The sequence below is a fragment of the Gallus gallus genome, chromosome Z (genome assembly GCF_016699485.2).
Source record: "Gallus gallus isolate bGalGal1 chromosome Z, bGalGal1.mat.broiler.GRCg7b, whole genome shotgun sequence".
NCBI lineage: Eukaryota > Metazoa > Chordata > Aves > Galliformes > Phasianidae > Gallus > Gallus gallus.
The window spans coordinates 24,358,339-24,385,615 of record NC_052572.1 but is presented as its reverse complement, the minus strand read 5'-3'; the positions used below and the strand labels follow the sequence as shown (position 1 = coordinate 24,385,615).

General features: G+C 38.9%; 2 protein-coding genes and 1 long non-coding RNA gene across 18 annotated transcripts in view; 2 read left to right on the top strand and 1 right to left on the bottom strand.

Moving 5' to 3' along the window:
- The window catches only part of ANKDD1B (ankyrin repeat and death domain containing 1B), a 25,793-nt gene extending 22,817 nt beyond the window's left edge, over positions 1-2,976 (top strand). For 2 of the 3 annotated variants that reach the window (XM_046905794.1, XM_040656072.2), the window contains exon 14: positions 2,490-2,976. In XM_046905794.1, the coding sequence (XP_046761750.1) occupies positions 2,490-2,506 (17 nt within the window). In that variant the 3' untranslated portion in view covers positions 2,507-2,976. The remainder of the gene's footprint in view (positions 1-2,489) is intronic. The other variant, XM_046905792.1, reaches the window with a different exon arrangement.
- POC5 (POC5 centriolar protein) lies at positions 509-23,499 on the bottom strand. Of its 14 annotated transcripts, none has more exons than XM_046905791.1 (13): positions 23,124-23,499; positions 20,343-20,427; positions 17,502-17,643; positions 14,069-14,248; positions 10,719-10,912; positions 10,175-10,351; positions 8,982-9,086; positions 6,902-7,081; positions 6,019-6,181; positions 4,516-4,634; positions 4,013-4,126; positions 2,974-3,150; positions 509-926 (listed from the first exon to the last, which is right to left on the bottom strand). In XM_046905791.1, the coding sequence occupies exons 5-13, from the start codon at positions 10,875-10,877 to the stop codon at positions 777-779; spliced, it is 1,344 nt and encodes a 447-aa protein (XP_046761747.1). In that variant the 5' UTR covers positions 10,878-10,912; positions 14,069-14,248; positions 17,502-17,643; positions 20,343-20,427; positions 23,124-23,499; the 3' UTR covers positions 509-776. The 14 variants fall into 14 exon arrangements, with proteins under 14 accessions (XP_046761747.1, XP_046761744.1, XP_046761745.1 ...); XM_046905788.1 differs by having other exon boundaries at positions 23,450-23,499; XM_046905789.1 differs by having other exon boundaries at positions 14,069-14,216; positions 23,450-23,499.
- LOC124417522 lies at positions 23,221-27,277 on the top strand. Its single transcript, XR_006932461.1, has 2 exons — positions 23,221-23,251; positions 23,380-27,277. It is a non-coding gene; the product is annotated as an uncharacterized LOC124417522 (long non-coding RNA).

Below are 27,277 nucleotides of genomic sequence, written 5' to 3'. Positions count from 1 at the left end.
CATATAATGGAAGTACTGAGGTATTGCCTTGTTTATGTTTATATGCCTATGTTTAGCTAGCATTATTATGGACTTCAGTGTTTGCATAGAAAGCTGATGATCTGATACCTTAGTCTTATGCCTAAGCACTCTTTCACGTTCAACCCATTTTGACAAGGCTGCAGAACTATACAGAAGATGGAGACTGGTAAATCCCTAGGTTTTACAGTTAGGGATCTAAGTTAAAACACAAACTCTTACATCCTGTCAGGTATGCATCAACTTCTGCAACATTCTGCAACTTACTTGAAAAAATGAAAATGCTTAACAGTTTGATAGACTCGAGCTGTCTAACCTGACTCACATCATATCCTGGTTGTGAAGGCCACTGCCCTGTTATCTGTTATTCTTTAACTGTGCCAACTACATTTAGTAAAAGCATAGGTAACAAAAATAAATTTTAATTTTTCCTTGAAAACAAATGCACTGACATTTATACTGGAAGTAAAACAAGCACTTCAGACAAATATCATATTTTATCCTTTATTTGAAAATATGCAAAAGGTTCTTTATTTAAATAAAGTGTTTATCTTAATAATTAAGTTTTCAAATAGGAGGTAGAATAACATTTCAAGGTCATTTTCCCCTCCAGACCCTTTCTGCAAACACTTTTTTTGTTAAAAGGGCTAAAAGCATGATACACACTTTAGGTCTCACTATGTCAAGCTTTGAACAGACTGGGAAGAGGTTTAAATTACATCTCTTGATAAAAACCTCCACCAGTGAAAGATATTTACTCAGTCAACAACTTTTATTGACTGAACACTGGTATGAGTTTGGCTCTGAAGCATTCGCCCAACTTGTCCTGCAGGTCTCACAGTTGTAGAACCCGAAGCAAGGAACACAGTTCGAGGATATTTAGCAGCTGTGGCTTGGGATATGGTTTGCTGAAAAGTAATCAGACACCACAAATCTTTAAAGAATGCAAAACAACCCAATTCCATTCAAGTAACTGTAAGTGAACTGCAGTTTAAAGAGAAAATTCCTAATCCAAACTGAACCCCACATGAAAAAAAAAAAAAGGCATAATTATTTTTTTCTTCCTTATATAACATAAAGTACTAAACATCCAGTTAACCATATACCCTGAACTTGATCACACACATGATCTAATTTCAAGAGTTTTTGTTTTTAAAGGTTGTTCAGAATATTCCTCTGTAGTTCTAATGTAATCACACCAATACTCCTTTAAGTACAGCATTTGCTATGACAAAGTTAAATTGGTTTCTGAAAGGAAGAAGTGTGCATTCACTTAAGAAATAAATTTCTCCCTTCAAACTAGCCTTCTTACTGCAATATACAGTAAATTTATACAGCGTATATATGCATAAGTCTTTCATTTTTTAATCAAGGTAGGCTCTTTATCAGATTACAACAACAGAAATACTTTAATCTGATCGATGTGCACTTACACTTTTATCTGCAGAAGGAGTATAAGGCATTTATTTCTGGGAACATCAAGGGATACAGAGACATTGTACAGAGCAGCCAGAGATCAAGCCAGGAAAGCTAAAGCACAGAGAGAATTTAATCTGTCCATGGACAATAAAGGCAACCAGAAGGGCTTCTCTCAATGACTAAAGGAAGATTAGGGAAAAGGTGAATCTCTCATGAAGGGAAACAGGAGACCTGGTGATTTGGGACAGTGAAAAGGCAAGGCATGAATGCCTTCTTTACCAGCAAGACTGGCCTTTAGGAATCCCAGATCTCAGAGGCCAGGATGAATGGCTGGAGCAAGTAAGATGCATTTTTGGTAGGAGAGGATCAGGTAAGGGAATATTTGAGCAAACTGGAGAAACTCTATGAGCTGGCAGGATGCACCCACATATGTTAAGAGTATGCGTCAGCATTCCTATGAAGAAAGGCTGAGAGAGCTGGGGCTGTTCAGCCTGGAGAAACGGAGGCTGAGGTGGGATCTCATCAATGTTCATAAATACCTGAGGGAAGGGTGCAGAGAAGACAGAGCCAGGCTTTTTATGGCGCCCAGTGCCAGGACAAGAGGCAGTGGGCACAAAGTGGAACAGAAGAGGCTCCGTCTGAGCATCAGGCAGCTCTTCTGTGCTGTAGCAGTGACTGAGCGCTGGCACCGGCTGTCATCAGAACTTGCAGACTCTCCTCTTTGGAGATCTTCAACAGCCACCATGACGGAGGCCTGGGTAACCTGCTCCAGGTGTCCCTGATTGAGCAAGGTTGGACCAGGTGTCTTCCAGGGGCACCTTCCAACCTCAACCATTCTGCGATCTTGTGACTGCATTTTTAAAAGGCAGGTTTTGGTACAGCTGTGACCCTAGTTGCAGACTGAATTCTTAAAAAGTTAAAACCCTTTTTTGTTCAGATTGGTTTAAATGTGTCGTGACAGACTAGGTGATTTGGACTACTGTTTACAGTATTTTTTATCTTTTATGTTGCTTTCATACCCTATTAATGCACTTGTCTCAATATTTTTTCAGACAAATGGGAGAAATAAAAAGATACACGAAGCAGGCCAGATGAACTTTGTTGCCTCTTAACAAAGATTCTGCTTTTTTCTCCAATAATTTGCTATGCTCAGCTTGCCAGTAAAACCTGTATCTCTGCCATCTTTGATTCGATTGCTCCACTGCTAAGCTTGTCCTAAATGGCAGCTGTGTGATGATAACACCTAGCATTGTTGGACCAGATGACCACCAGCTATGGACAGGAAGACTCACTGAAGAGTTGGCCAAGAAAGAGACAACCAAGATTACTGTGCCTATGAAATAATTACTACAGAAACAAAATATTATAAAGGAAGAACACTGCCACTTTATCTTACTCTGTCATTCTACCCAGCCCACAGACAGTACTGCATATTATTTTAAAAATGACTCCAGTCTAATTATCTCTTCATGGTGGTCATTTTTATTTATACAATATAACATTAACAATACTATTACAAGCATAATTCTGACTTACCTGAGTAATCGGATGATGTTTTTCAACAATGACCGAACTCATGGGTGGAGCAACTCCCATCACTGCTACACTACCACAAATTCTGTGTTTTTGTCCCATGTCAGATCTGCCTGTGATTCGAGCAGTGATTGTTCTCCCTGCTTTCTGTTGAGCAGATGTTATTACTTTTGCCATGGGCTACAAATAAATTAGATATTAGTTAGCAAAATTTCTAAACATAATATTTACAATGTTTTATTATGTCTGCTTAGTTCTATTAACTGCTTGCCTAACATAACATAGGAAACTGCATGTAATACACTTACGTTATATGGGACTGAAGTTGCTCCACCTAGTTGTAACCTAGTTAATTCTGTCTTTTTCCACAGAGATATTCTTTAGTGCAAGTGACTCCTATCCTGAGGGGAGTAGGGCTAATTTGACAAAAATCAAGCTGCGCGGGTAGTTTAGCTTTGCTCACTGGCTGCATACGCTAGTGATAGCTGCAGGCACTTCCATCACCCTGCTAAGTCTTTCTAGCAGTGACACAGCAGATACAAAAACACTTCTATGCAATAAAACGTTGCATCTTTCTCATTGCTAGCAGCAAATTGCATCAGATGGGAAAAGGAAAGGAGAGCAAAGCAGAGGACCCTCAAGGAAATTTAAAAGTACTATTCAGTAACAAATACAGAAAAGAAAATGAGAGAGATGTATTAAATAGCAGGAGGCAAAAGCAGGCTGTATTTTTTTTCCAGAACAAAATGGTACCATGTGAAACACCAATTATTCCTGTTGTATTCCACCTAAATGCACATGCACTTTTCTTACTCCTTATTTTGTCATACTTTTTCTTCAGTCCAAAAATCAGTTAAAGCTTATCCTAAGAGGGTTTTTCCATCACCTTAACAAGCATTCACAATACAGTGCCTTCACACATTTAACTGAATTCTATGGCAGTTTTCTCAACTACATGCTTGAGTTGCTCTGAAAAAAGTGGAAACTAAAAATTTGTTATAACTGTCCTAAAAACTAAAAAAAGTCAGTCTGAACATGTTACCAATTTTTGAGTTGATGCCAGTCCAGATCCTGAAGCTGTGCCAGGGATGATTACTGGAGAATCAGAATCTAGCCTGGTCTGAGAAGTGCTTGCATGACCCAGGTGGGTAGAAAACTGTTAATTGAATCAGAGTTTAAAGAATGAGTATAACGATGTTCCCAAAAACACAGTTTTACTCTTTAGATAGACAGCCTACTGACTATTCCACTTACCTTTCTAAACTCAAGCTTTTTTGCAGATGTATTAGTACTATTTTTAATGGTGGTTTTTCTTTTTTTCTTTTTTTTTTTTTTGGCTAATTATAAATTCTTTTTTAAAAAAATACTTGTCTAAAAATTCCTGGAAATTGAGTGACTAACATTTGGTACTGTTAGAATGGAAAACTGGGAAAAGAGGCAAGCATGTCCTCTCTCCATTCTAACCTGTACCCTAGTGTGGAATTGTTTTACAGCAGCAACGTCTTCAGCATAACTCCAGGGCAAGTCTAGAACTTCCAGACTTACCAAGTCTTCCATCTGAAGAGTAGTCGCTGGCGCAGGGGGTGGTGAAGGGGGACTGTACTGTGAAGGAGGTAGCCTTCCTGCTATAATGGCACCATTATCTTCTCTCCTACTTCCTGCATCTATTTTAAGAAACACAGAGTAATGGGATCAGCACATAATCTTGCAAACGCTAGGGGATATGAAATATGTTATAGTAAAAGTTTTACTATTCCTTTGGTATTTCTGTATAAACTAATTAAAAGGATCAGAAGTCTTTTTCAGAGTCTGGAAACAGAAATTTTAGGTGGCTTGTTTCTCTGTTTTGCTTCAACACCTCTATGTGCTTGTCAAATTTCAGTGTAAAGAACAGAGGTTCTAAATACTGCTTGCAAATACTGAGCCTGTTGTGCAAGAGCTGCCCTTACACTAAAGGCCAAAAGTTACTTCAGATAGACAGCAATGAGGCATGGAAAGACTGTACTGAACGCAGCACCATTGTTTTGCCTCAGTGCAGACACCCTGGAGACATCTGATCTGCAGACCTAAGCACAGAATTTTTTCAAGTTGTTTCAGTCTTTACTTTTTAAATATAAGTTTCCTTAAGGGAAGCAGAGAGAAGTATTTTTGTTTACTCTTCCATTTCTAAAGCAAATAATGCAACAGAAGCTCCAGGAAGAAGGGAATTTTTCTCATTTCAGGGATTAGAGTGTATTGTACAGCAACTGTTTTTTGTTGTTGTTGTTGCTGTTCTCTTAAAGTGAGCAGAAAAAATATAATTAACATAGTTCAACTGGAACAACATTCAAGGTTTTCAAGAATGAGAATATGCCAGAATACACATTTTGTACAAACATATATATGTATATATATACACATTAAGTTTTGGCACAGACAGGATCAATGGCATATATATGTGATCTACATTACTTAAGCAGTGGTATTTCCGTTATAATAGAACATGAGTTATTGTCTCCAAATACTAGACCCATGTCAAATTGTGATAGTTGCACAGTATTAATAACTACTCCTAAGTGTTTTAAGGGACCAAATTCTGCTTTTACTTGCAGCGACAGTAGGTGGCACTGCAGTGTTTGTAGATATGTATCACAGTACAGAAGTTTAAAGGTCCGCACATGTAATTCAGTTACCCAACACTACCTGTGAGACACACTATCTGTTGCATGTTTTTTTTGAAAACAGTAAACACACAAATGGAAGATAAAACTTGAGAGAGCAGTTTTTTGTTTATAACACACTGAAAGGTAAACATTTTATTCATGAATTCACCATCTTGGAGAAATCATTCATTTTATTTATTATTTAGCAGTATGTTGGTCAGCATCAGAACATTTTTTTTACATATTCAATCCATCTTTTTAAAGGAATATATATTTGATAAAGTCTTCATATTAAAAGAAAAAAAGAAAGAAAGAAAAAAAGGAGAATCCTTTTTAAAAAACAACAGAAGACAATAAAAAGAAAAAAAACCACAAACTCCCAAATTAGGTCTACTTTTATACTGACCGGGATCCATCCTATTGTCCTTGCCTTGAAACATGGTCATTGCTTCCAGATTCAAAGCACAAACACCACGCATAAATGCTTTCTTCATAGTGTCTTCATACTGCTCTTTTTCACTGTGCAGACGCAGAATCTCAGCTTTTGTTTGTTCCAAAGTAGCAGTTAGCTACAAAAGAGAATATGGAAACAGCTGCCTTGTACTTCTGGATACAAACCACAAATATATTCAACTAGCTTTAAAAGTCACTTCATGTGTTTGCTAAGGGTAGAATCACAGAAGGGCTTGTGTTGGAACTAGATGATCCTTAAGCCCTTCTGTGATTCTATCCTTAGCAACCTAGAGGGTAGGGCTGTCACCCAGTAGGATCAGGCTGCCCATGAACCCATCCTACCTGAGCTTGAAAATGTCCAAGCATATGGGACATCCACAGCTTCCCTGGAATAGTTTACTCCAGGTACCTCACTACCCTCTGTGTAAAAAAAAAAACAACACACCTTTCCCCTAAGATACTGTACTCCTTATGGTCATATATAATAATAATAGACTTTTATTTCTTTTATTTCTTCAGTGAGACCTCAAAATAAACGGCAAATATAAGCAGTGTGTTCTTAGGAATCAGGTACAATTCCTAGTGATGTGCAAATAGATATTTACTTCACCTGCATTTCAGGATCAGCAACATTTTACATCAGATGCTAGTTAAAAAAACCACGTAGAAACTAGGAGAAATCCTAGATCACTCTTCACATCTTTTCCTGTACTTTAGAGCTCTATTCTCTTGGAAAGTCTTCATGTTTTTCAAGCTTGCTGAGAAAGATATGCTTTGGGGAAACTGATGTATTGAGAGAAGGAGTGAAGGAATGGAAAAAAGAAACCTTACTATACCTCTGCAATTTTGGCTTCATAATCATTGGTAAGCTGAACACAGACATCTTCTGCCCTTAACTGACAGGCTTTAGCTACTTTTTCTTTCCATCTTTCTTCACTAAGAGAGCGCCACGCTGTCCATACTTTCTTCTTCAAAGCTGTCTGGAACTGTTTATCTGCAATTCTGTTTGCATACTCCTTGGGAAACAAATGTAACCACATTATAAGCAAGTGCAAGTTAGCTAAAAACTGAAGTTTTTAAAACTGAAGATTGCGGATGACTGCTTAGCCACTTATTACACAGACCACAGTGGGAACGTCTAAACTGAGTTATGTGCTTGTGCATTGCTTCACTGAAACACCATACCAGCAGCTCAATTATTCTGCCTGAACACGCATTAAGGAACTTTACTCAGTAACAGAAAACACATTATAGAGCACCTGGTTTACACAAAGCAGTGTTTTTACTCACAGCTTAATGACTTGTAAACAACAACCTCGCATATATGGTATAAGCCTACAGTCACAGGTAGGCTTTATCATTATGCTTTATCATTATGCTGATATTAGCATAAATCATCATTCTTTAAAAAATAATAATAAACTATAGAGTCCAGAATACTTTAACTGTTTTTTTTTAACATAATACTATAATTCCACTCCAATAATGAATAATTCTATTCTGTTTCAAAATATTCACCAGACAATATATTTTAGCATTGCTTTTTTCAGAAATTAATCAGAAGAAATAGAAAAAGCTGAGTAATTTCCCCATAGCAGCTCCAAATTATTAGTAAATTTCCAGATAGAATCATATCGCAGAATCACAGAATGGCCTGGGTTGAAAAGAACCACAGTGATAGGAGAGAAGGAAAAGAGAAAAGGCTATCCCTTTCTTTGAAACAGCAGAGTTTTGGACAGCGTCAAATAAATATGAATCTATTTTGGACTGTGGAAGTTTTTCAGTCTTGATTCAGGATCCTGAAGAGTGAGAACAGGACCTTGCAGTTATAGAGAGAAGGGCCTCACAGCAAGAGAAGGGAAAGTAGCTTCACAAAGTAGAAATAAGGGGTAAATAGAGATAGTTTATGTAGAAAGTGTTAGAAAACAAGGGATTCCAAGCACTTTCACAGACACTGTGGAATAACAAGGAGGATGAAGGCCATAAAGATAAGGGCTGGAGAGCAGCTCGAAAACATTTGGCAGGGAGGTGATTAGATGTCTACAGGGCAAGCTGAAACCGGTTCGGGGGATGCCCCCCCTTTGGGGTCAGAAGTTTGCAGCAAGGAAGACTACGAGCCTTTGCGAGGAAGACTACGAGCCTTCATCATCACGACCTACTATGCACGCGCAAGGGGGGGAGGGACTGCATGCTAATGGGCCCTCAGGAATGTAATGAATATGGATCCAAATTCCTGTCAACTATTGATTATGTATTAGTTCGACCTATATCTGTAGCACCATTTCTCCTGACGGTGTGCAAGTTAGGTGGAGCAATCCCCCTTGCACCAGGGTGTATGAGCGTCACCAATAAACACATGCCTGCTCTATATCCTTACCGGCTATAGGGTCTGATTTCTGCACATCAATCCCCCTTTTCATTTAGCAGGTTCTTTACAACATCTGACATGATGCCCCACATTTTGTAAGTGTCTAGCTCTTAGCTAGAGCATGTTTTGGCAACTGAAGTTTTAATTGGGAAATTGGGTCCCAAAAGATGTAAGATGCGATATTTAATAATATAATTGTTCAAATGTAGTTTCTTTAAAATTTATAGACATTCCCTTGTCACTTGCTTCAAAATACAGATACTGTAAACTTCAGTGATTTGCTTTAAGATGATCACAGTGACAGGAGCAAACCAATATCCTAAAGAAGTAGTTTCATTTTTTTCACGACCCCAGAGAGTATTCAGAGAGCAGCATTTTGGGGGGGGACTGATGCTTTCAAACTGTTATTTACACTGTCTAGCACATCAAAACAAACATTGCCATTTCTTCCAGCTCTAACAAGAGCTGCTGTCATGCTGTCATGCACCAATCCTGACTCTTGAGTTCACAGCTTTCATTTTCATCACATTCTTATTTTGCACACATACCTCTTGTTTAGCTTTAATTTGCTGAATCCGCCACAGTGTAAACTTTCTCATTAACTCTATTTTCTCTTTCTTCCTCTCTAATGCTTCTGTCATGTTAGTAATAACCTGCAAAAACATTTATTAACGTTACATCAAGAGCTTTGATCTTCGTAATCTCAAACGCAATGTACTTTCAGAGTTATTTGCACTTAAAGCATTTACTGTTAGCAGCAGCTTTTTACTGACTCTTCCCTTTAATCCAATTAAGCAGTGAGAAACAATCAGAATTGAAATCAGGAGTAACATTCATTCGCTGACTCTTGTCTAGATTTTAAGAATAATTTCCTCATAATACTATCTATTTTAATAAATGTAAGTTACTTTGCTCAAATATGGCAAGCTGTAACTTTCTGTAGTTTCAGAAAAACTGTGTTGTTTTGGCTATAAATAGAAAATTTATCTGAAATTAGAAGTAAATATGTGTAATTTGTGATCAATTAGGAAATTTTTGAAAAAAATTACCCTTCCTTCACATTCTAAGTCCATCAGCAGGTTTTTTAGAATACAGACCAGTCTTTTTAATTGTAAATAAGAATTAGAAGTCCAAACTTCATGAACTCTTCTCAACTAAAATGTTTAAAAATTAGGTTAATGTTATTGAATCCTCTTATTTTATGTGATTGCAGGTCTACTACAATTTTATGTACCTTTCCAGAGTTCTAGTTAATTTCAAAGTTGTTAATTTCAAATAGCACAGCTAGAAGACCACAAATGTACAGTTCTAAGAAACTCCAAACAGGAGAATCTCTAAACATTTTGAAGACTGCTGCCTAGTTAAAATGCAGTAAAACCAATCCAATCAATAGAAAAATGAATGGCTTTTTGAAGCATAAGAGCTAATAGATCTTATGCTTCAAAAAATAAATCTTGTGTGATTTTCATGAAACAAATTAAGAATAAGATTAGATACAAGATTTAAAAATGTAAAATACATACATACTTCATATTAGATTTCCGTTGTTAGAAGCTTACTAGCAACAATGATTCATTTTTCCACCATACATTCTAAATGTATTATTTTCTTCTTCACAATACAGTCTAAAGATATTTACTTAATTGTAGCAAGAATTTGGTTGTTCAAATAGACAGGGTAAAAAAGGCTTTGTTTTTTTTTCTAAAGAGATTACAATTGAACTTTGAAATTGAAGTACTACCTCATCTTTTCTGCCAATAGAGATCTCATAAGTACGTAGCAACTCTTTCAGGTTTTCCATCTCATTGTTCAATTGTTTCACATGTTCAGCATGTTTCTCTTTTTCCTGTCTCATTTGATGCTTGTGATGTTCGATAAAACTTAATTTCCATTTTCTTAATTCACTCAAAACATTTGTCTAAAAAGTAAAAGGATGACAGTAGTGAAATTCATACAACTATTTCCCCTCCTCCCCAATCTTTTAATCTTAAAACACTTTGCAATTAAGGACTGATGAGTATCTGAAGTGAAGTCTCCAGGCTGCATGCACCTACAAACATTACCAGACGGTGAACTACTGAATGACAATAACTAAGCACCCATGACACAGAAACTTATTCTGGAGTTTTTGTCCTGTGCTTACATGCAGCACGCAACAAAAACAAAAAGAAAACCATCATTTTGCATTATAACCACAATACAAATTTCCCTACACTCTCACTTAATCTACAACAACATATTGACATTTGTATTTTATTTTTAAGGACTTCATACAAAATGAATACCTTAAGACTTCCACTCCAGAGATCAAGTATATTTTCTATTTGAGAAACTTTTTCATCAGGCACAGTTAATTCAGTTACTATGGCTTCATCAATTTCTCTTGCAACGTGTGTGGACTCTTGTGAGGAAGTCTCTTCTGAAACAGGGCAAAGTTGCTCCATCCTGACCTCAGTACACTCCTTCACTGACAATAAACCTAAAAATGACACAGAAAATAAAGATTAATAATTTGTAAGCAGTAACTGGTCTGCATTCTGGATTAAGTCAGAAATTAGGCAAAAAAGGAAAAATAAATAAATAAAATGACTGTCAAAACCCTACTTTCCCCATGCATGCCAAGTTGGACCTAATTCAAATACATGTCTCCAACTTACAGATATATTCAAGCCAACAGTCACACAGTAACAGTAGTAAAAATCAAAATTACTGTTCACTTCAACATAATCATTGAAAGTCTTTTCGTATTAAAGAGGATGACTAGAACAAGTACCAAGATGAATGAGGATAGTGTTGACAAAGACAAAAACTAACTTTGAAGAGCCTGAGTTGGGTCTAATTCCTCCCCAGTGACTCGGGGATGCCCAGTATCATGACAGGGAGTATATAAATCCTGGTAGCACAAATCACATTTGGAAATTGTAGATAACTTAATATTTATCTTTAGCTGAATCTACCAGACTACAGTTTTTGTACTTTGACCTAATATAGTGGTTAAGGATGTTTTATCTTCCCAGTCAAAACAGTTTGTGTCGCAGTTTTTAAACTGTAAACTGACTGTTCTCATTTTAGGAGTTGGAAATGTAAATCCTTCTGTAGAGGAATTTTTTTCCTACAGTTTCTTACATTTGACTGTTAAAGAATAATTGGCATAGTACATAATATCAACAGCTTCTATTGATCTCACTTCTTGTGCAGCCTTCACATAATTCCCTCACAGGATACAACTACACTGGAGGAAGTTAATAGGCTTTGCAGATATTCCATTAAACAAAATATTTGCTCTCTCCAGACCACCATTCTCAATCTTCCCCTGAGCTCCAGAATCGTAACTTCTGTATTTCCTATGGCAGTTGGATATTCTGAGAAACAAGCATGCTAATTCTGAAGAAAAGGAAGTTATAGGTAGGATATCCTTAATGACCAGGATTCCCCACTAGCCTACTAAAAATGACAATATTTCTCCTTACTGCATACTGGAAGGTAGGTGTTGGCACAGACTCACTCTGGAATAAGGATACAGAGAATAACCAATACTGCTATCCTCACCTTCATCACATCCCTTACTTTAAGAACCCATTTCTAGGTTACTATTTGTTATATTGTACTAACATGAGTTAAAAAAAATGTCAATTGACAATTTAATAGGACTGCCATATAATCCTGAAACACAACTACGGAAGATGTATTTCATTTTAGACATGGTTCTTTCTATTCTGAAAGTATAAGAATCTTTCTGTGTCTGTTTTGTGGTTTGCTGAACTGGTAAATTCTTTCTAACAGAATTATTTAGCTCTGATCAGAATGGCCAAGAATATTTGCATACATTATACATAAAAAACATTTATCATAGAATCACAGAATGGCTTGGGTTGGAAGGGACTTAAAACTTACGTAGTACCAACCTCCTTCCATGGACAGGGTTGCCAACCACTAAATCAGGCTCTAGATCATGTTGCCCATGAACCCACCCCACCTGGCCTTAAAAATATCCAGGAATGAGGCATCCACAGCCTCCCTGGAACAGTTTGTTTCAGGCACCTCACCACCCTCTGACAAAAAAATTTCCCCTAACATCAAATCTAAACCTCCCCTCTTTTAGTTTTAAGCCATCCCCTGCTTGTCCTACCACTAACAGACTGTGTAGAAAGTTGGTCTCCCTTCTGTTTACAAGCTCCCTCCAAGTACAGGAAGGCCACAGTAAGGTCTCCTTGCAGCCTCCTTTTCTCCAGGCTGAGGAAACTCAGCTGCCTAAGCCTTTCCTCATAAGAGAAGTGATCCAGACCTTTGATCATCTTTGTGGTTCTCCTCTGGACTGCTCCAACAGCTCCACATCCTTCTTACGCTGGGTGCCCCAGTCCTGGACGCAGTACTCCACATGGGGCCTCATGAGGGTGGAGCAGAGGGGGACAACACCCTCCTTCTCCCTGCTGCCCACCCCTCTTTTGATGCAGACAGGATATGGTTGGCCTTCTGGGCAGCAAGAGCACACTGCTGGCTCACGTAAAGCTTTTCATCTATCAGAACCCCCAAGTCCTTCTCAGCATGGCAGCTCTCAATGAGTTCTTTTTCCAGTCTGTACACAGACTTGGGACTGCTCTAACCCAAAAGTAACACTTTGCACTTGGCCTTGCTTAAACTCATGAGGTTCACCTGGGCTCACTTGCCTAGTTTGTCCAGGTCCCTCTGGAGAGCATTTCTTATGTTGCACCATCTACGCTGCTGAGATTGGTGCTGTCCAATGAAGATGATCAGCACTAAGTTTCAAGGTCAATTAGCCTTTATTTGTAAAATGATCTACCATTTTACACATTGCTCTAACTAGAAGAGAAAATCTTGTCCTCAAGATGACAGAAAGGGAGCCTACAAAAATGCAGGAAAATATTTTCATGATGAAATGGCATACCTACACAACAACAGAAATCGAAGTAAGTTCTTCTTGATTCTGTAAGTTAAAAAATTAGTGAAGAAATGACACAAGTACGATTATTTAGTATTTCTTTTGAAGTTAAATTAACAAAACTTCCTCAAGCTAAATACAATTGACAAAAGCAACCAATACATAACCAGAAATACCAGTGCACATTGCATCATGCAGTATCAGAACACAAGAAGACAGTAAGTTTATACAGAGCTGAATACCAAGTAATAAAATAAAACTCAAAAACTGAAAACTGAACTAAAAGAATGACGTTCACGTACTAACACAAATAGTAAGTTTCCTCAGCCCTGTTCAGCTAAGACTTCAAAATAATCTTAGTTTAAATAAGCATTTGTCTATCTCGGCAGTACAATTATGAGTAAAACTAGTTGTGATCTGACAAACTTCTGTGAAGTAAAGGCACTTTCTTCTGTACTATTGTACCAACTATGGTGTAAAATGAAAATAAACAAATACGTTTATTTTAACCTTTGCACCACTGAACACTGAGAACTGTCACTAAATCACACTGTCACTTTAAAGCTATGTCAGACAAAACCCTTCAGTGAATATAATACCTTTCCAAGTTTCTTCTTGTGCAAAATTTAAATACATTATACATTAGCTATACAGTCTTTTCAAACAGGAACTATTTGAAAAATTAAGTCATAACATTGCTTTCATAACATCAACCCATAGCTTTGCACATATTACCTGGGGTTTTATTGTAAATGGTGTCATCTGTTACACTTGAAAATCTGCCCCTGCCTCTCAGTTCTGAGGAAGGTTCTGACTGCTTTGGGACGCACAGTTCAAACTTTGGAGTCACTATAACATAACGAAGCAGTTCTTCATACTCATCCTGTCACAAAATGTTGACAAAAGTTGATAAAGCTGCAATTTAAAAAAACAACTGAGTATACTTAGAAGTAGTAATGTTTTTAGATAATTTATTTTTTTAACCAGGGGAAACTAAGATTTCTTTTCATGGTGCAGAGGTGAGCTGTTTTCTTATCATTTAGAAGCAAGTGATTACAGTTACAATTACTTTCCTCTAGCTTCCTTTTCTGATGTTTATTGTTTACAACTAAATGCAGTGTAACAGTTACACTGAAAGATTTTGCTAGATGCCAAAACTGGAAATTGTAATAGGAACCTTAAACAAACAAACAAACAAACAACGGAACTAAAATTGAACAGTTCTGGATCATGTATCCAGTACCGGATACTTCATTACCCAGTATTCTCTTTAAGGTAGATATAGATAGGGTGAAGACCAGTGACTAGTGGTGTTCCCCAGGGGTCAGTGCTGGGTCTGGTCTTATTCAACATCTTCATCAACGACCCTGATGAGGGGATAGTGTCCACCCTCAGCAAGTACACTGATGATACAAAGCTGGGAGGAGTGTCTGACACACCATTCATCAAGACCTGGACAGACTGGAGAGCTAGGCAGAAACTTGGTGAGGTTTAACAAAAGCAAGTGTAGAATCTTGCATTTGGAAAGGAATAACTGCAAGTATCAGTACAGGTTGGGGCATGACCAGCTGGAGGGGAGCTCTGAAGAGAGGGACCTGAAGATGTGGTAGACAACAGGTTGGCCAAGAGCCAGCAGTGTGCCCTGGTGGCCAAGAAGGCCAATGGGATCTTGGGGTATGTTAACGGGACAGTGGCCAGCAGGACAAGGGAGGTGATCCTCCCTCTCTACTCTGCCCTGGTCAGGCCTCACCTAGAGTACTGTACCCAGTTCTGGGCTCCCTGGTACAAAAAAGACAGAGATATCCCGGTGAGAGTCCAGCAGAGGGCCACGAAGATTATAAAGGGCCTGGAGCATCTCCCCTGTGAGGACAGGCTGAGTGAGCTGTGTCTGTTCAGCCTTGAGAAAAGAAGACCCAAAGGGAATTGAGATAATGGAACTCGTTTTAAAAATACCATCACAAACACTTGAGACAAAGACCATGGCACTGAACGAGCATATCATATCCCTCGTCATGCACCAACTTCTGGCTTAATCAAACAATACAATGGACTGCTGAAAACCATGCTGAAAGTAATGGGTAGTGGAACATTCAAACATTGGGATAAACATCTGGCAGAAGCCACTTGGTTAGTCAATACTCATAGATCCAGTCATAGATACTGGATCTACGGGCCAAGGTTAACTGTATGAGTTTCAATAGGGGCAGGTGTCAGGTCCTGCATTTTGGTCACAACAACCCCAGGCAACCCAAAAGGCTTGGGGAAGAGAGGCTGGAAAGCTGCCTGATGGAAAGGGACCTTGGTGAACTGATGGACAGTCAGCTGAATATGAGCCAGCAGTGTGCCCAGGTGGCCAAGAAGGGTAATGGCATCCTGGCTTGTAGCAGGAATGGTGTGGTGAGCAGGACTAGGGAAGTCATCCTGCCTCTGTACATGGCAATGATGAGACCTCACTTTGAGTACTGTGTTCAGTTTTGGGCACCTCAGTACAGAAAGGACATGGAGGTGCTGGAGCAGGTTGAATGAAAGGCAACAAGGCCTGTGAAGGGCTTGGAGAATATGCCCTACGAGAAGAGACTGAAGGAACTGGGGCTGTTTAGTCTGGGGAAAAGGAAGCTGAGGGGAGACCTTATTGCTCTCTTCTAAATATCTGAAAGGTGTTTACAGCAAGAGCAGGGATGATCTCTTCTCACTGGTGACAGGACAAGGGGAAATGGCCTCAAGTTGTGCCAGGCTAAGTTTAGGCTGGATATCAGGAAGAACTTCTTTACAGAAAGGGTTGTTAAGCATGGGAATAGGCTCCCCAGGGAGGTGGTTGAGTCACCATCCCTGGATATGTTTAAAAACCATTTGGATGTGGTGCTCAGGGACATGATTTAGTGCAGAGTTGTTGTGGTTAGGTTGTGGTTAGACTCAATGATCTTTAAGGTCTTTTCCAACCAGAGCAATTCTATGATTCTACTCAAAGGTCTGCCAATCAAGATGGCCCCACCCAATCCAGCCTTGTACATACCATAGAAAGGGATAAGGTCCCCAAAGAACTTACTAGGGAGAACAGCGTGGGTTATCCCAGCTTCCGGCAAGGGAAAACCTATTCGTGAGGTTGCTTTTGCTCAGGGACCTGGATTTGCTAGGTGGATAATGCAATAAAATGGGAACACTGTGTATACCTCAAGGGAACTTGATGCTGGGAGAAAGCAGGTAGTATATATGTATGTAATGCTAATTATAGTTATGATTTGTATGTGCATATATCTGTGCTGTACAATTTAAGCATGATGTCATGATATGGACTAAGGGGTGGAAACTGCCCTGGTTTTGTCAGTATTCCATATCATGACATCATGTGAGAGGCTGTTAGGTGCAGAGACACAGGTGCACTGTGGAGCTGTGTTTCCTGGTTTTCTCTAGCAGTCTCACATGAGTTCTGACTCTCCAAGAGGAAGATACATTGGGATGTACTGAATTTCCCAGGAGCCTCCACATGATTTCCAATTCCAGATGATGGGGGAAGAGCTTTCTTTTCTAGGAGGCAAACAGTGGCAGACTTGCTGATAAAGACTTGGGCCGACTCTCTCTCTCCCCTCCAGTTTTATTTTTGATTCGTTTTGATTTATTACTCTTAATTATTCTGTATTATCACACATCCTTTTAAAAAAATTAGCTTATCCTATCTCAAATAGGTTTTTCACCCTCTTCTTTCCCCCTCCTTTCTCGCAGTAGGAAGGAGGGGTGTCATGTGATTAACTCTTCAAACCCTGACACTCTTCAAGCTGTGAAAATTCAGAGTGGAAACAATCACCTGAAGTTACCAATTACATATAATGTGTTGTTGAATCTACCACTTGAAACAATGTTTTAAAGCTTTTAGCATAACCCTCACATTCCTGTGGGCTCCAGGCAACTAGCAGATATTTTAAGAATCCAGTTTTTTTTTTTTACATTTTAGCTAACTTCTAGTTTCCCTTCAAATTTCCATTTCCCATCCTCTAGTCTACTATGTCAAAGTCAGAGGTCTAAATAAATGTATATAAAGCCACCCTGCAGTGTTTTAGTTGACACTCCAGAAACAAGCAACACTTCATAGGTGTACAACAAAGCAGATATGTATCTAAGCAAGGAAACTTTGATATTAATTCCCGCTGTTAAAACTTGCAGAGCTACTTACTCCAACTGAAGCTGTGTTTTATTGCTGCCACAAGTTCAGTCCATTTAAGTGTTTTAACATCAAACTTATAAACAGTATCTTGTAATATCCCAGTCACACACACTGATGTATTCTGCCACTTCCAGAGAACACCTACAGCTTTCTAAAGAAATACAGTGTAAATTCTATCAGATGCCGCAACAAGAAAACAGATACCTTCAAATGAGTTATTCAATCAGGCACAAAATGGAATGTTATGAAACTTCCTATCACAAAATTCCAGCAGACTGAAAAAGCCAAGGTATCAGTTAACTCAGTTAAATTAACTTAGTTAATAAAATTAGTTAACCTTAATTTGTCTTTTCATGATAAATGGTATCATCTGTTACTCTTGAAAATCTGCAAGTTATTTCGCAGGGAGATGATAACCTTTGTTTACTTCAAAGAGACTATGTGATGAAATAGCAACTTAAAGCTAACTCTTAATCCTAAGAAGTTAGTTTTCAGGCAGAGCCAATCCAGCTATTTACATCATTACCTCATCAAATTCAAAGGGTACAGATGATGACATGCCAGGTGCAAGAGTGGTCCAGTTTAAATCACCCAATTTAAGCACTGCTCCAGGGTCTACCTTACTACAGATATTTTAAGCACTTAAAATATACAGGTCAAGTTGTAGCAGGAGATTTTTCTAGTATTTCAAGTTCTAACACTTACTAAAACTCAAATAATGTACTGTGTACAAAACTACACTATCTCATGCATGACCAGAAAATTTCAATAGGCAACACCCAGTCAAAATCTCAGAAATAAGTGGTCATCAATTACAATATTACAACAGTGATGAAATGAAGGTAAACAGCAAAGAAAACACAGTGTGTCCATTGTGACCAAAATACTAAGCGGCAAAAAATGCTAGGGAATGCAGTAAGAAGAATATAGAGGACACTGAGAAATGTCTTAATTAAGAGATCTACAATGTGTACTCAAACTTAAATACTCTGTAAAAAGGAAGGTGCAATAGGAAAGGAATCCCAAGCATCAAATTTCAAATAAAAACACAGTAAAACAAAATTAACAATACATCTCTATTTTACTTAATATCTTTGTTCTGCTTTAAACAAAAGCTCTTTCAAGCCCTTTTTCTATCAACTACACAAAATTCTGTTAGAGCATAAAAATGCAGGAAACTACTACTAAGGTCTAAATGTCAGAGCAGTTTTAATCATTTAGTACATAATACCTGGGTTTTGTAGAAGTAATGTCTTGGGCCCCTTGCCCTACACCATTTTTTAACATGCTCAAAATATTTTATATATATAAAAATCTATAGAAATTGTCCTTAGGATGGCATTCAAGGTTACTAAACAAAAGAAGAAGAACTGATTCACTGGATAAAGTAAACTGAAGAATTCTGCTACAAGTAAATAATGAAGCCAGTGGATTCTTTTCTTTTTAAGGAAAAGACAACAATCTTATCTCCATTTAAAAACATCAAGTTGTCAAAAATCCTGAAGAAAACAAAACTAACCTTCAAAATTATCTCAAAGGGTAAGGGTACTTCCCTTGCTAATATTTCTGTTAGTTAGCAATGGCCTTAATGTTTAATTAGTAATTTTTTTTCCCCACAGAATGTACTTCAGTTACATAAGCCCTAATTTGCACTGTTACTTTTATAATGTATCCTTATGTGCGCTATTGCATCTGTACTGAGATAGAGGAGCCAAGTTATAACCTGTATTATTAGTATTATCTGTCTGTCAGATTTACAAAGACATATGGGCATCTGAAGATAAAAGAGCACTTAAAATTCACAGAAACATCTAAAAAAAAGTTATCCAACTGAAGTAAGGCAGCTGCTGAGATTCACAGCCCTAATCACATCTTCTACAAAACAAAATCCTTTTCAAATCTAGTTCACTGCAGTAAGAGTGAAAAGTGAATCACTCCTGTATTAAGACACACCGTCAGTAGCAAAATGGCCACTCAGTATTATTCTGCTCTATCATTCTCAATGAAGTGGACTTTGAATCTCCCTGGCAATCAGTAAGAATCATACAAGAAAATTCTCATCATAGAGAATTTGTTGCTTTCATCTTCTTCCCCAGTTACAAAAGGCATTAGAAACACAGGTGACAGATTACTATCAATGAGTCCAGATTAATAAAACTTACAGAGAAATGTATGTACTACAAAAATGAATTGCTCATAAATACATATTTTAAAAGGGACAAAGTCAACTGAGAGGAAGAAAAAATTTAACTTAACAGTGCTTAAGATGTACGTGCCCTTTCTACCTGGCAGCAGAAGTATATATGTATTTACATAAGGCAACCAGCAAAGCTTATTGTAAAAATAAACCTGTTTTGGTTAGAATCTCAAAGGAAGAAAAACAAAACAATGCCAACATCTACTCAGATAATAACCAACTACTGAAATACTAAGGATGAAGATCTAGTGCTTTCAAGAGAATAGGATAAACACTTTATCCAGTTTTCTTTCCATCCTCTCAAAATACAAACAAACCTAGAAAAGCAACACCCCCTTCCATGTAATTTCAGCATATTTAATGCAGGAAATAAACACTTCCTTTCATCATGTAAGAAACCTCAGGCTGCTACACTTCATTTCTTAGAAATAAGAGCTTTCTATCCTAGTTCTTGCCTCTTGATAAAACTTCACACACAAAAAGTAGCACCAGAAAGAAGACAAGTAAACTGTATTATTTTACTTGTGGCAGTCACTGATCATCCTCCCAAGGTCAGATGTGAATTTTCATTTAAGCTGAAATTTCTTGTGAAATGCACAAAAGAGGTCCAAGATGCTGTAACAGTGAATCAAGTGAGGTTGCCCCTTTCCTACCTGAATATCTGAAGAAACAGAACTGCCCCGAACTGAGTCTTTTGGCAAAACTGGACTTGTGCTTTTCTCCTCTTCTGATGACATCCTGCGCAAAGTTAGTCAATAAAACAGCAGAAACTGAGCTTCATTTTTTATTTCCAGGATGTTTACTGCATGTTCACTAACCTCTTTCACAGAAACACAGATACTGCTGTAGTATCTACCTCAAGTAGTAGCTTGAGGTGGGGGTAGTAGCCCATTCAGTGGGATAACCTAAATGTGCCCTTGTTACATACACTGCTATAAGCATACACGGAAAGGTATTTAATTGCTTTATCCAAACCATACTCAAAAACATGAAAACACTTCAACTGACTTGGAGATTCAAATAAAACATGGATGAATGAAGAGCAACAATATAGCAATCTTGTTATTCTACATTGGATGAGTAAATTTTATACCCAGTATTTCATGTTACACAAAATATTTTACATTAAGTATACACTGCAACTGCAATACACTGATAGAGAAAAAAAATAGAGAGAGAATTACAGAAAGCTTAATTTAGAAATACAGTCATATGCCAATCCCTTCTCCTTCTTAGTTGCAGCATTTGGAACTTACTTAGCTTACTTTAGTACAAAATTCCTACAGAGGGACAAAGGAATGCCTAAATTCTGCTCTGATTTTTTTTTCTTCTGGAAACACCACAATCCAAGCTGAGATGATGACCTGAATGCTTACCATGGCAGCATAAAGAATTCATTAATGAACAAATGGCAGAATGATGTAGCTGACTAATGAACATTAAAAGTAACCACAAGACACTTTCAAACAGAGAGTCGTTAGCTGAGAATACGCCTGGGAAGAGGACCACCATAAATAACCAGAGGAACAAGGTACTTGTATAGTGTGTCTAAAAACCATGCAAGTTAAAAACTATTTTTAAACAGGCTTTTAAAATTGTCAATTATAATATTCTTAGTTGTTTTTTAAACAGATGAATTTTCTGACAGAAACATTATTTTTAAACTGCCAGTTGTACCGCTATTAAATTGGCAGGAAATATCCTCCTTAATGATCATATTATTTGAAAATATATAAAAAAACCCAATAAACTCAGAGCACTCTATATGAGAATAGAGATGGAAGTTAATTGGCTCAGTTCTATGAGTTATTCCAGATAATGATTTGTTATGCACCACAGAAGATTTCTCTGCCTTTTATGGCTTTCAGAACGCAGAATGGGAAGTTAGTTTCTGTGCGGAGATAGAGATTTTAAAAATGGCATAAGGACGATTTTAAATGCTGAGATTTCCTACTGCTGAACGTTCAAAAAACCTTTATTATCTCACTGCTTACTGCCTTTTCTTTACTGCACATGTCCTTCCAAAGGCCCCAAATACTTCTTCAGTAATTCAAACCATGTGCTTTATAACTCACATGGTTTCTCAAGTAGTAGGTCTCAAGCAGTCCAGAAGTCCTAGAGGTATTCAAATGTGTTCACATGCGTGTTGGTGAGACACAAGATCAATTAAATACCAGGTATTCATAGAAACAGGAAGAGTATAACAAATTACAAACACTGCTCTCTTCCTTTATCAATCAAACAAAACTACCTACCACCAATTCTTCTAATTAAACAGGAGGCCACTTGAATTTCACATGGCTCTGATGTGTCTAATGAAGTGGGGGGAAAAGTTTGTTCATTAATTTAAGACCACTGTCCTGACTTTCAGCCTTCTGAAACCCTTAACACTCAATTTAGCATATATAGTTCTCTGTCCATCAATTACTATGCTTGAGTTTGTGGTTCTTCAACTCAGCTGCTTCCTTTCACACAAACAATGCCATCTCTCCATCTCACGCCAATCTCTGAGCTTAAAACAGCAGCTTAGCTATCTGAAGACACCTTATAGGAGTCACAGTCTGCTCAAGCTCAGTGTGTGTGCCTTCTCTTTCCATCCCTTTTCTTTATTCCTCTGGACTACACCTTCACCACATGCATGAGAATTCTAACCTAACTGCCTTTACTAACTTGAAAATCACTTTACATTCACACAAATAGCATACTAGTTAAATTTTCAGCTTTCCTCACAATGTTTCTATTTTCCCCATCAATATCTCTGATGTTCCTGCCTGCAGTCCAACCTGACATTTCAATTATTGCAAAATTCCAGCACAAATACCAGTAAGCCTAGAATTCTAGAAAGCTGCTTATGTACCAAACAGGTAAAACTACTGTAAGATAAATACAATTCTCTTAAGCTGATGTTTGCAGATGCCATTGTCACCTCGTGCTAAAAATAAGTTATCTGCCTTGATCTGATTAAGAGAACACAGGGCAAGTTTCTAAAAGAGACATCTATCACGGTATACTAAGACATCAGTAAACTGATTCGCTGAGGTGCAAATCACTAAATGTGAGGACACTAGTGAGAACAGCACCTTCATGGTTATCACATTCTTCTCATCTTCCCCAAGCATCTGCCAAGACACTTCTGACTTCACTAAAGCAAGACTTCTATTAACAGCACGAAGTTAACATGAAACCGTTAAGTGTATGACCACGGTGCTAAGGACAGCCTCTTACAGAAACAGTCCTCAGCCTGACAGATCTCTGATTGTCTCACCACAGCAGTTTGCATCATTAATTCTGAACTACTTGAGCTGTGCGAGATTTGTGCTTTGGGAGCCTGCTTTTTACCAAGAGCGCTGCTTTCTAAATAATTTCATACTGCATTCAGATGAAGAGCCTCTAACCCAGGGAAGAGGTCTACTTCCAGTGCCCCTTTAACTTACACGCGTGAAGCAGCGCCACTCAAGCCCGCGTGCCCAAGCCCCTCCCAGCAGCAACTCCGCGGCCTCCTCCGGCGCCTGCAGAGCTGAAGTGCTGACTGACCGCCGCGGCCGCCTCAGCTACAGCCAAAGTAAGGCCAAGCCGCGGGGCGTCACGCAGAAACGTGGGGGCACGGCCGAGCAGGCACACGGCTGACTAGTCAGGAGAAGGAATCAAAACTTCGTACGTGAACACATCTCTTTTTTTTTCCTGCTACAGACAGGGCCTCTAAGGCCGTCGGGCCCACTCTGGCCGCTGGCTGCCGGTCGCCCCCCGCCTCCCCTCTCACCTGCGGGCAACGGTCGGAGCTGCCGCCGGGCGTAAGGGTTTCAAACTACCTAGGCGGAAGAAGAAGCACCTCTCTGATAGGCTCAGCCGGCTTCTGCAAGACACTCTCTGATTGGGCATCTTGGCGGAAAAATAGCCAATTAGAGAGCATGGACTGAGGAGAAAGGGGGTGCAAAGCCGTCCCGCCCCTCGGCTTCTATACGTCAGCCTTTGCCGGTTCCTGACTGTCAGCGGTGCCCCGTGTTGATTGGCCAGCTCCGTTCCCGGGGCTGGGGCGCGGGCTGTGGGCAGCTGTTGGTGGGGGCGGTGCTGAGGGACGGGCGCTGTGAAGTGGGCAGCTGCGTGGTGCTGGTGTGGGATTGCAGGTATCCTTGGTGACTGTAGTCCTTGGTGTTGGCCCGGCAGCCCTGGGGCAGCTCTATGGTATTGCTTGGCGCCCGTTGGTGAGCGCCGTATGTGGTGGCTCATGGGGTCTGTTCGTGCTGAGGTTTGTTTGGGAGCAGTGCCAACCCAAAAGTTTGGGTTAGCTGTGGTGAAGGGAGCTCAGATAGGAGGTCCCCCAGGTTGAGGAATTGCTGCTAAAAGAATCATAGAATGGCTTGGGTTGAAAGATCGTATAGTTAGAAACCCCTGCCATGGACAGAGTTGCCACCCACCAGATCAGGCTGCCCAGGACCCCATCCAGCCTGGCCTCAAGTGCCCCTAGAGACAAGACATCCACAACCTCTCCAGGCAGCCTATGACAGTGCCTCACCGCTTTGAGGCAAAAATTTCTTCCTCACATCTAACCGAAATCTCCCTTCTTTTAGTTTAAAGTCATTCCCTCTTGTCCTGCCACTATCAGAATATGTAAAGAGATAGTCCCTCTCCTGCTTATGTGTACTGGAAGGCTACAGTGAGTTCACCCTGGAGCCTTCTCCAAGCTGAACAGCCGCAGTTCTCAGTCTGTCTTTGTAGGGGAGGTTTTCCATCCCTTTGGCTCATCTTTGTGGTTCTCTGGACCCGTTCCAAGAGCTTGGCATCTTTTGTGCGCTGGGACCCCCAGGCCTGGATGCAGTACTCCAGATGGGGCCTCACGAGGGCAGAGCGGAGGGGGGAGGGGGGGGACAATTACCTCCCTCTCCCTGCTGGCCACCCCTCTTTTGACGTAGCGCAGGGTACAGCTGGCCTTCTGTGCTGTAAGAGCACACTGCTGGCTCCTGTCAAGCTCAAGTGTCAAATTTGTTTATGGTAGATAGGTGTCTGATTGTTAGTGTCAGTACATCCCCATTCTGAGGAGCATTCCTGCATCAGTGGTTTGAACAATAGCTGTTGCATATATCCCTGGGGAGGATTTTGTTGCAGTTACCTCTGGGCAGTAATAAGTAGAAATTCAACACCAAATTTTACAGGCTTTTTTATCGGGCACCAGGAATCAGAGAGCCCTTCTGTTTGCTTGCCTCCATTTATCCTGACACCATCTTAATTGCTCCTTTTGTAATGTGTGCTGTGACACAGAAAATCCCTTCACAATAATCTACAGCATACATCTGCACCATCTGGTACTCCAGGGCCACAGACCTCCTGGTCAAGTTCTATAATATGTGAGTGTACTTTATATTACACCAAAATTTTGCCTGGTAACACAAGAAAGACAGCACAGATATATCCAAACAGTACACAACTGTAATTTATAATTTCCCCTTTCTAACTTTTTTAGAAAGCAATACACATATGTTCTAGAATCTTTTGCACCTGTGAAACAGTTAACTCAGGAAACTATCAGAAATGTCACCTCTCTTGGAGGCATTAAGTTCTTCCAAAGAAAGCCTTTTATGTAATAAAAGGACTCCTTTAACCTCATTTTCCAAAACCTTTTGACTACTGCAGCATCCTCTTAATTGACAATTTCACCTGAAGCTAAGCTTCACAGAGTTGAAGTGGGTAATGTGGGGTACTTGTGCTTTTGCAGACCACTCTTAGGTTTAAGCCATACAGAACCTGACCAAAAGCAAGATTTCAGTTCCTCTTTCTACTTTCCGTACTGAAGTGGACGACAGTGTCTAATTTAAGCAATGATGGGAAAGTCTTCCAGAACCTTCTTTCAGCTCATTAAAAAATACTAAAGCTTTTACTTTCAAGGAAGCCTGAAAGGAATTGTGTTAACTAACTAACAGCTACACCAGTATCCTTTCCTCGCTGTGTAAGATACATTAATGCTAAAATATGTACTTTTTAGGTCACCTTTGAAAAACATAACAAAGCCAATCTAGTATCTAGATAGATGAATAGTTTTAAAATGTACTGACGATGATTTACTACAACTAGTAGGTGGGTAGAGATATGATTTTTTTTAACAGACTTTTTTCAGAGATTTCCTGATGAGTCTTTTATCATGATATCAGCTGTGTATATTTTTCACTTTTTTATATTTTGTCTATTTTTATATATATTACAGTGTTCCCAGTTCTTTGTGGTGTGTTCATGTATTTCTTTGATCCCCAAACCCCAAGCTTAGCACTAATCACCACCAAGCGTCTGACATCTGTAGACATGAGCATAAAACATTTACTTACCTCAGCCATTCCTCTCATACAACAACATTCTTCATTCCTATTTTTCTGAGAGTTTGTCTTTAATCCCAATCCCAATCCCAATTTCAGTCTGCAGCAAGTGACAAATCAGAATTAACAGAAAGCATTGTCCTTTATGAGTCTCTGTACTAGCTATCTACACAGTGAACATCCGTTATCTGAGGTATTCAGTCTTTCTTTTCTAAAGACTTAATGAGAGGTGCTTATTTCATTAATATTAGATGCATTAGCAGTAAGCACTTGCTAATATAAAACTTTCCTTTAGCCTAGAAGTTCAAGTAGCAAGGCAAATTTCCCATTTATTTTTTTCTAAATTTCTAAGTTTATAGGTAGGAGTGATCAATGTATGATTGGATTTGCTGCATATGGGCTTTATTGAATTCAGTGGGGTCTATGGGAAGGAGACAGAAGGTGGTATCTGTAGAAATGATACCAGTTTCTGTTTAAGAACAGTTTGTAGAAATATTTGAAGTTGGGAATTGGAAGAAGCATCATCAGGGGGCTATTTGTAACTATAATATCTGGTAAGATTTACATGGCTGTGATAAGCAAAAACTTCAGATAGTCTGAGTGACTCCTCATTATTGTGCAGTCAGTATATTTTGTTAAGGCTCATGAAGTTGCTCGTTTAGGTTAGTTTCCAGAAAAGCAGAGTGAAAGACTCTGTTTGCTGGTGGACTGTTGTAAGCAAGCGGGATATAAGGTTTCAGAGAAACATCTTTGTCTGTCTGTCTGTCAGTCTGAATGTTGATTTATTTGCTTGTTTATCTTCCCAGCACTGTTACTTTGTTTGAATGCTAACTTGAAGCCGACACTCAGCTGTAATCGTGTCTAGGTGAGCAATGCCTGCACCAAAGCAAAGTGTAATCAATTTTCCCTTGCCACAGCTGGCTTTAATGCAAAGTTCCAGCTGACATGGGATTTTCTAATAATCCAAAATATTCATCCTCTTAATTTAGTTGCTTGTTTGATAATTGAAATAAAGTCAAATGTAGAACTGTTGCATTGTTTTGAAATGACTGTGATTGTTTAATGTTTCAGCAAGGCTTGTATTTGTCCAGTATGTGCTAGTAGAATGGAGCACAATTTCACTGTTTCTGACCCCACAGTGCAATACTGTTATACAAAACAGAGATGATATATGCTTTTTCATACTGTTGATTCTAATTTATACTGCACACTGCTGCTGTAAAAAGTACGAAGTGTATTCCTGCATAAAGTGTTCTTGAAATAAAACGTAAGACATAGCCTTCAAA

What these genes read in the sequence shown, in the direction of transcription:
- POC5 (XM_015277637.4), bottom strand. Translation starts at nt 20,426, where the DNA reads ATGTCATCAGAAGAGGAGAAAAGCACAAGTCCAGTTTTGCCAAAAGAC. An exon ending in CATTTACAATAAAACCCCAG is followed by an intron (nt 10,913 to 14,068) that starts GTAATATGTGCA and finishes TGTCATTTTTAG; the next exon opens with GTTTATTGTCAGTGAAGGAG. An exon ending in ATGAAGCCAAAATTGCAGAG is followed by an intron (nt 6,182 to 6,901) that starts GTATAGTAAGGT and finishes TCTCTTTTGTAG; the next exon opens with CTAACTGCTACTTTGGAACA.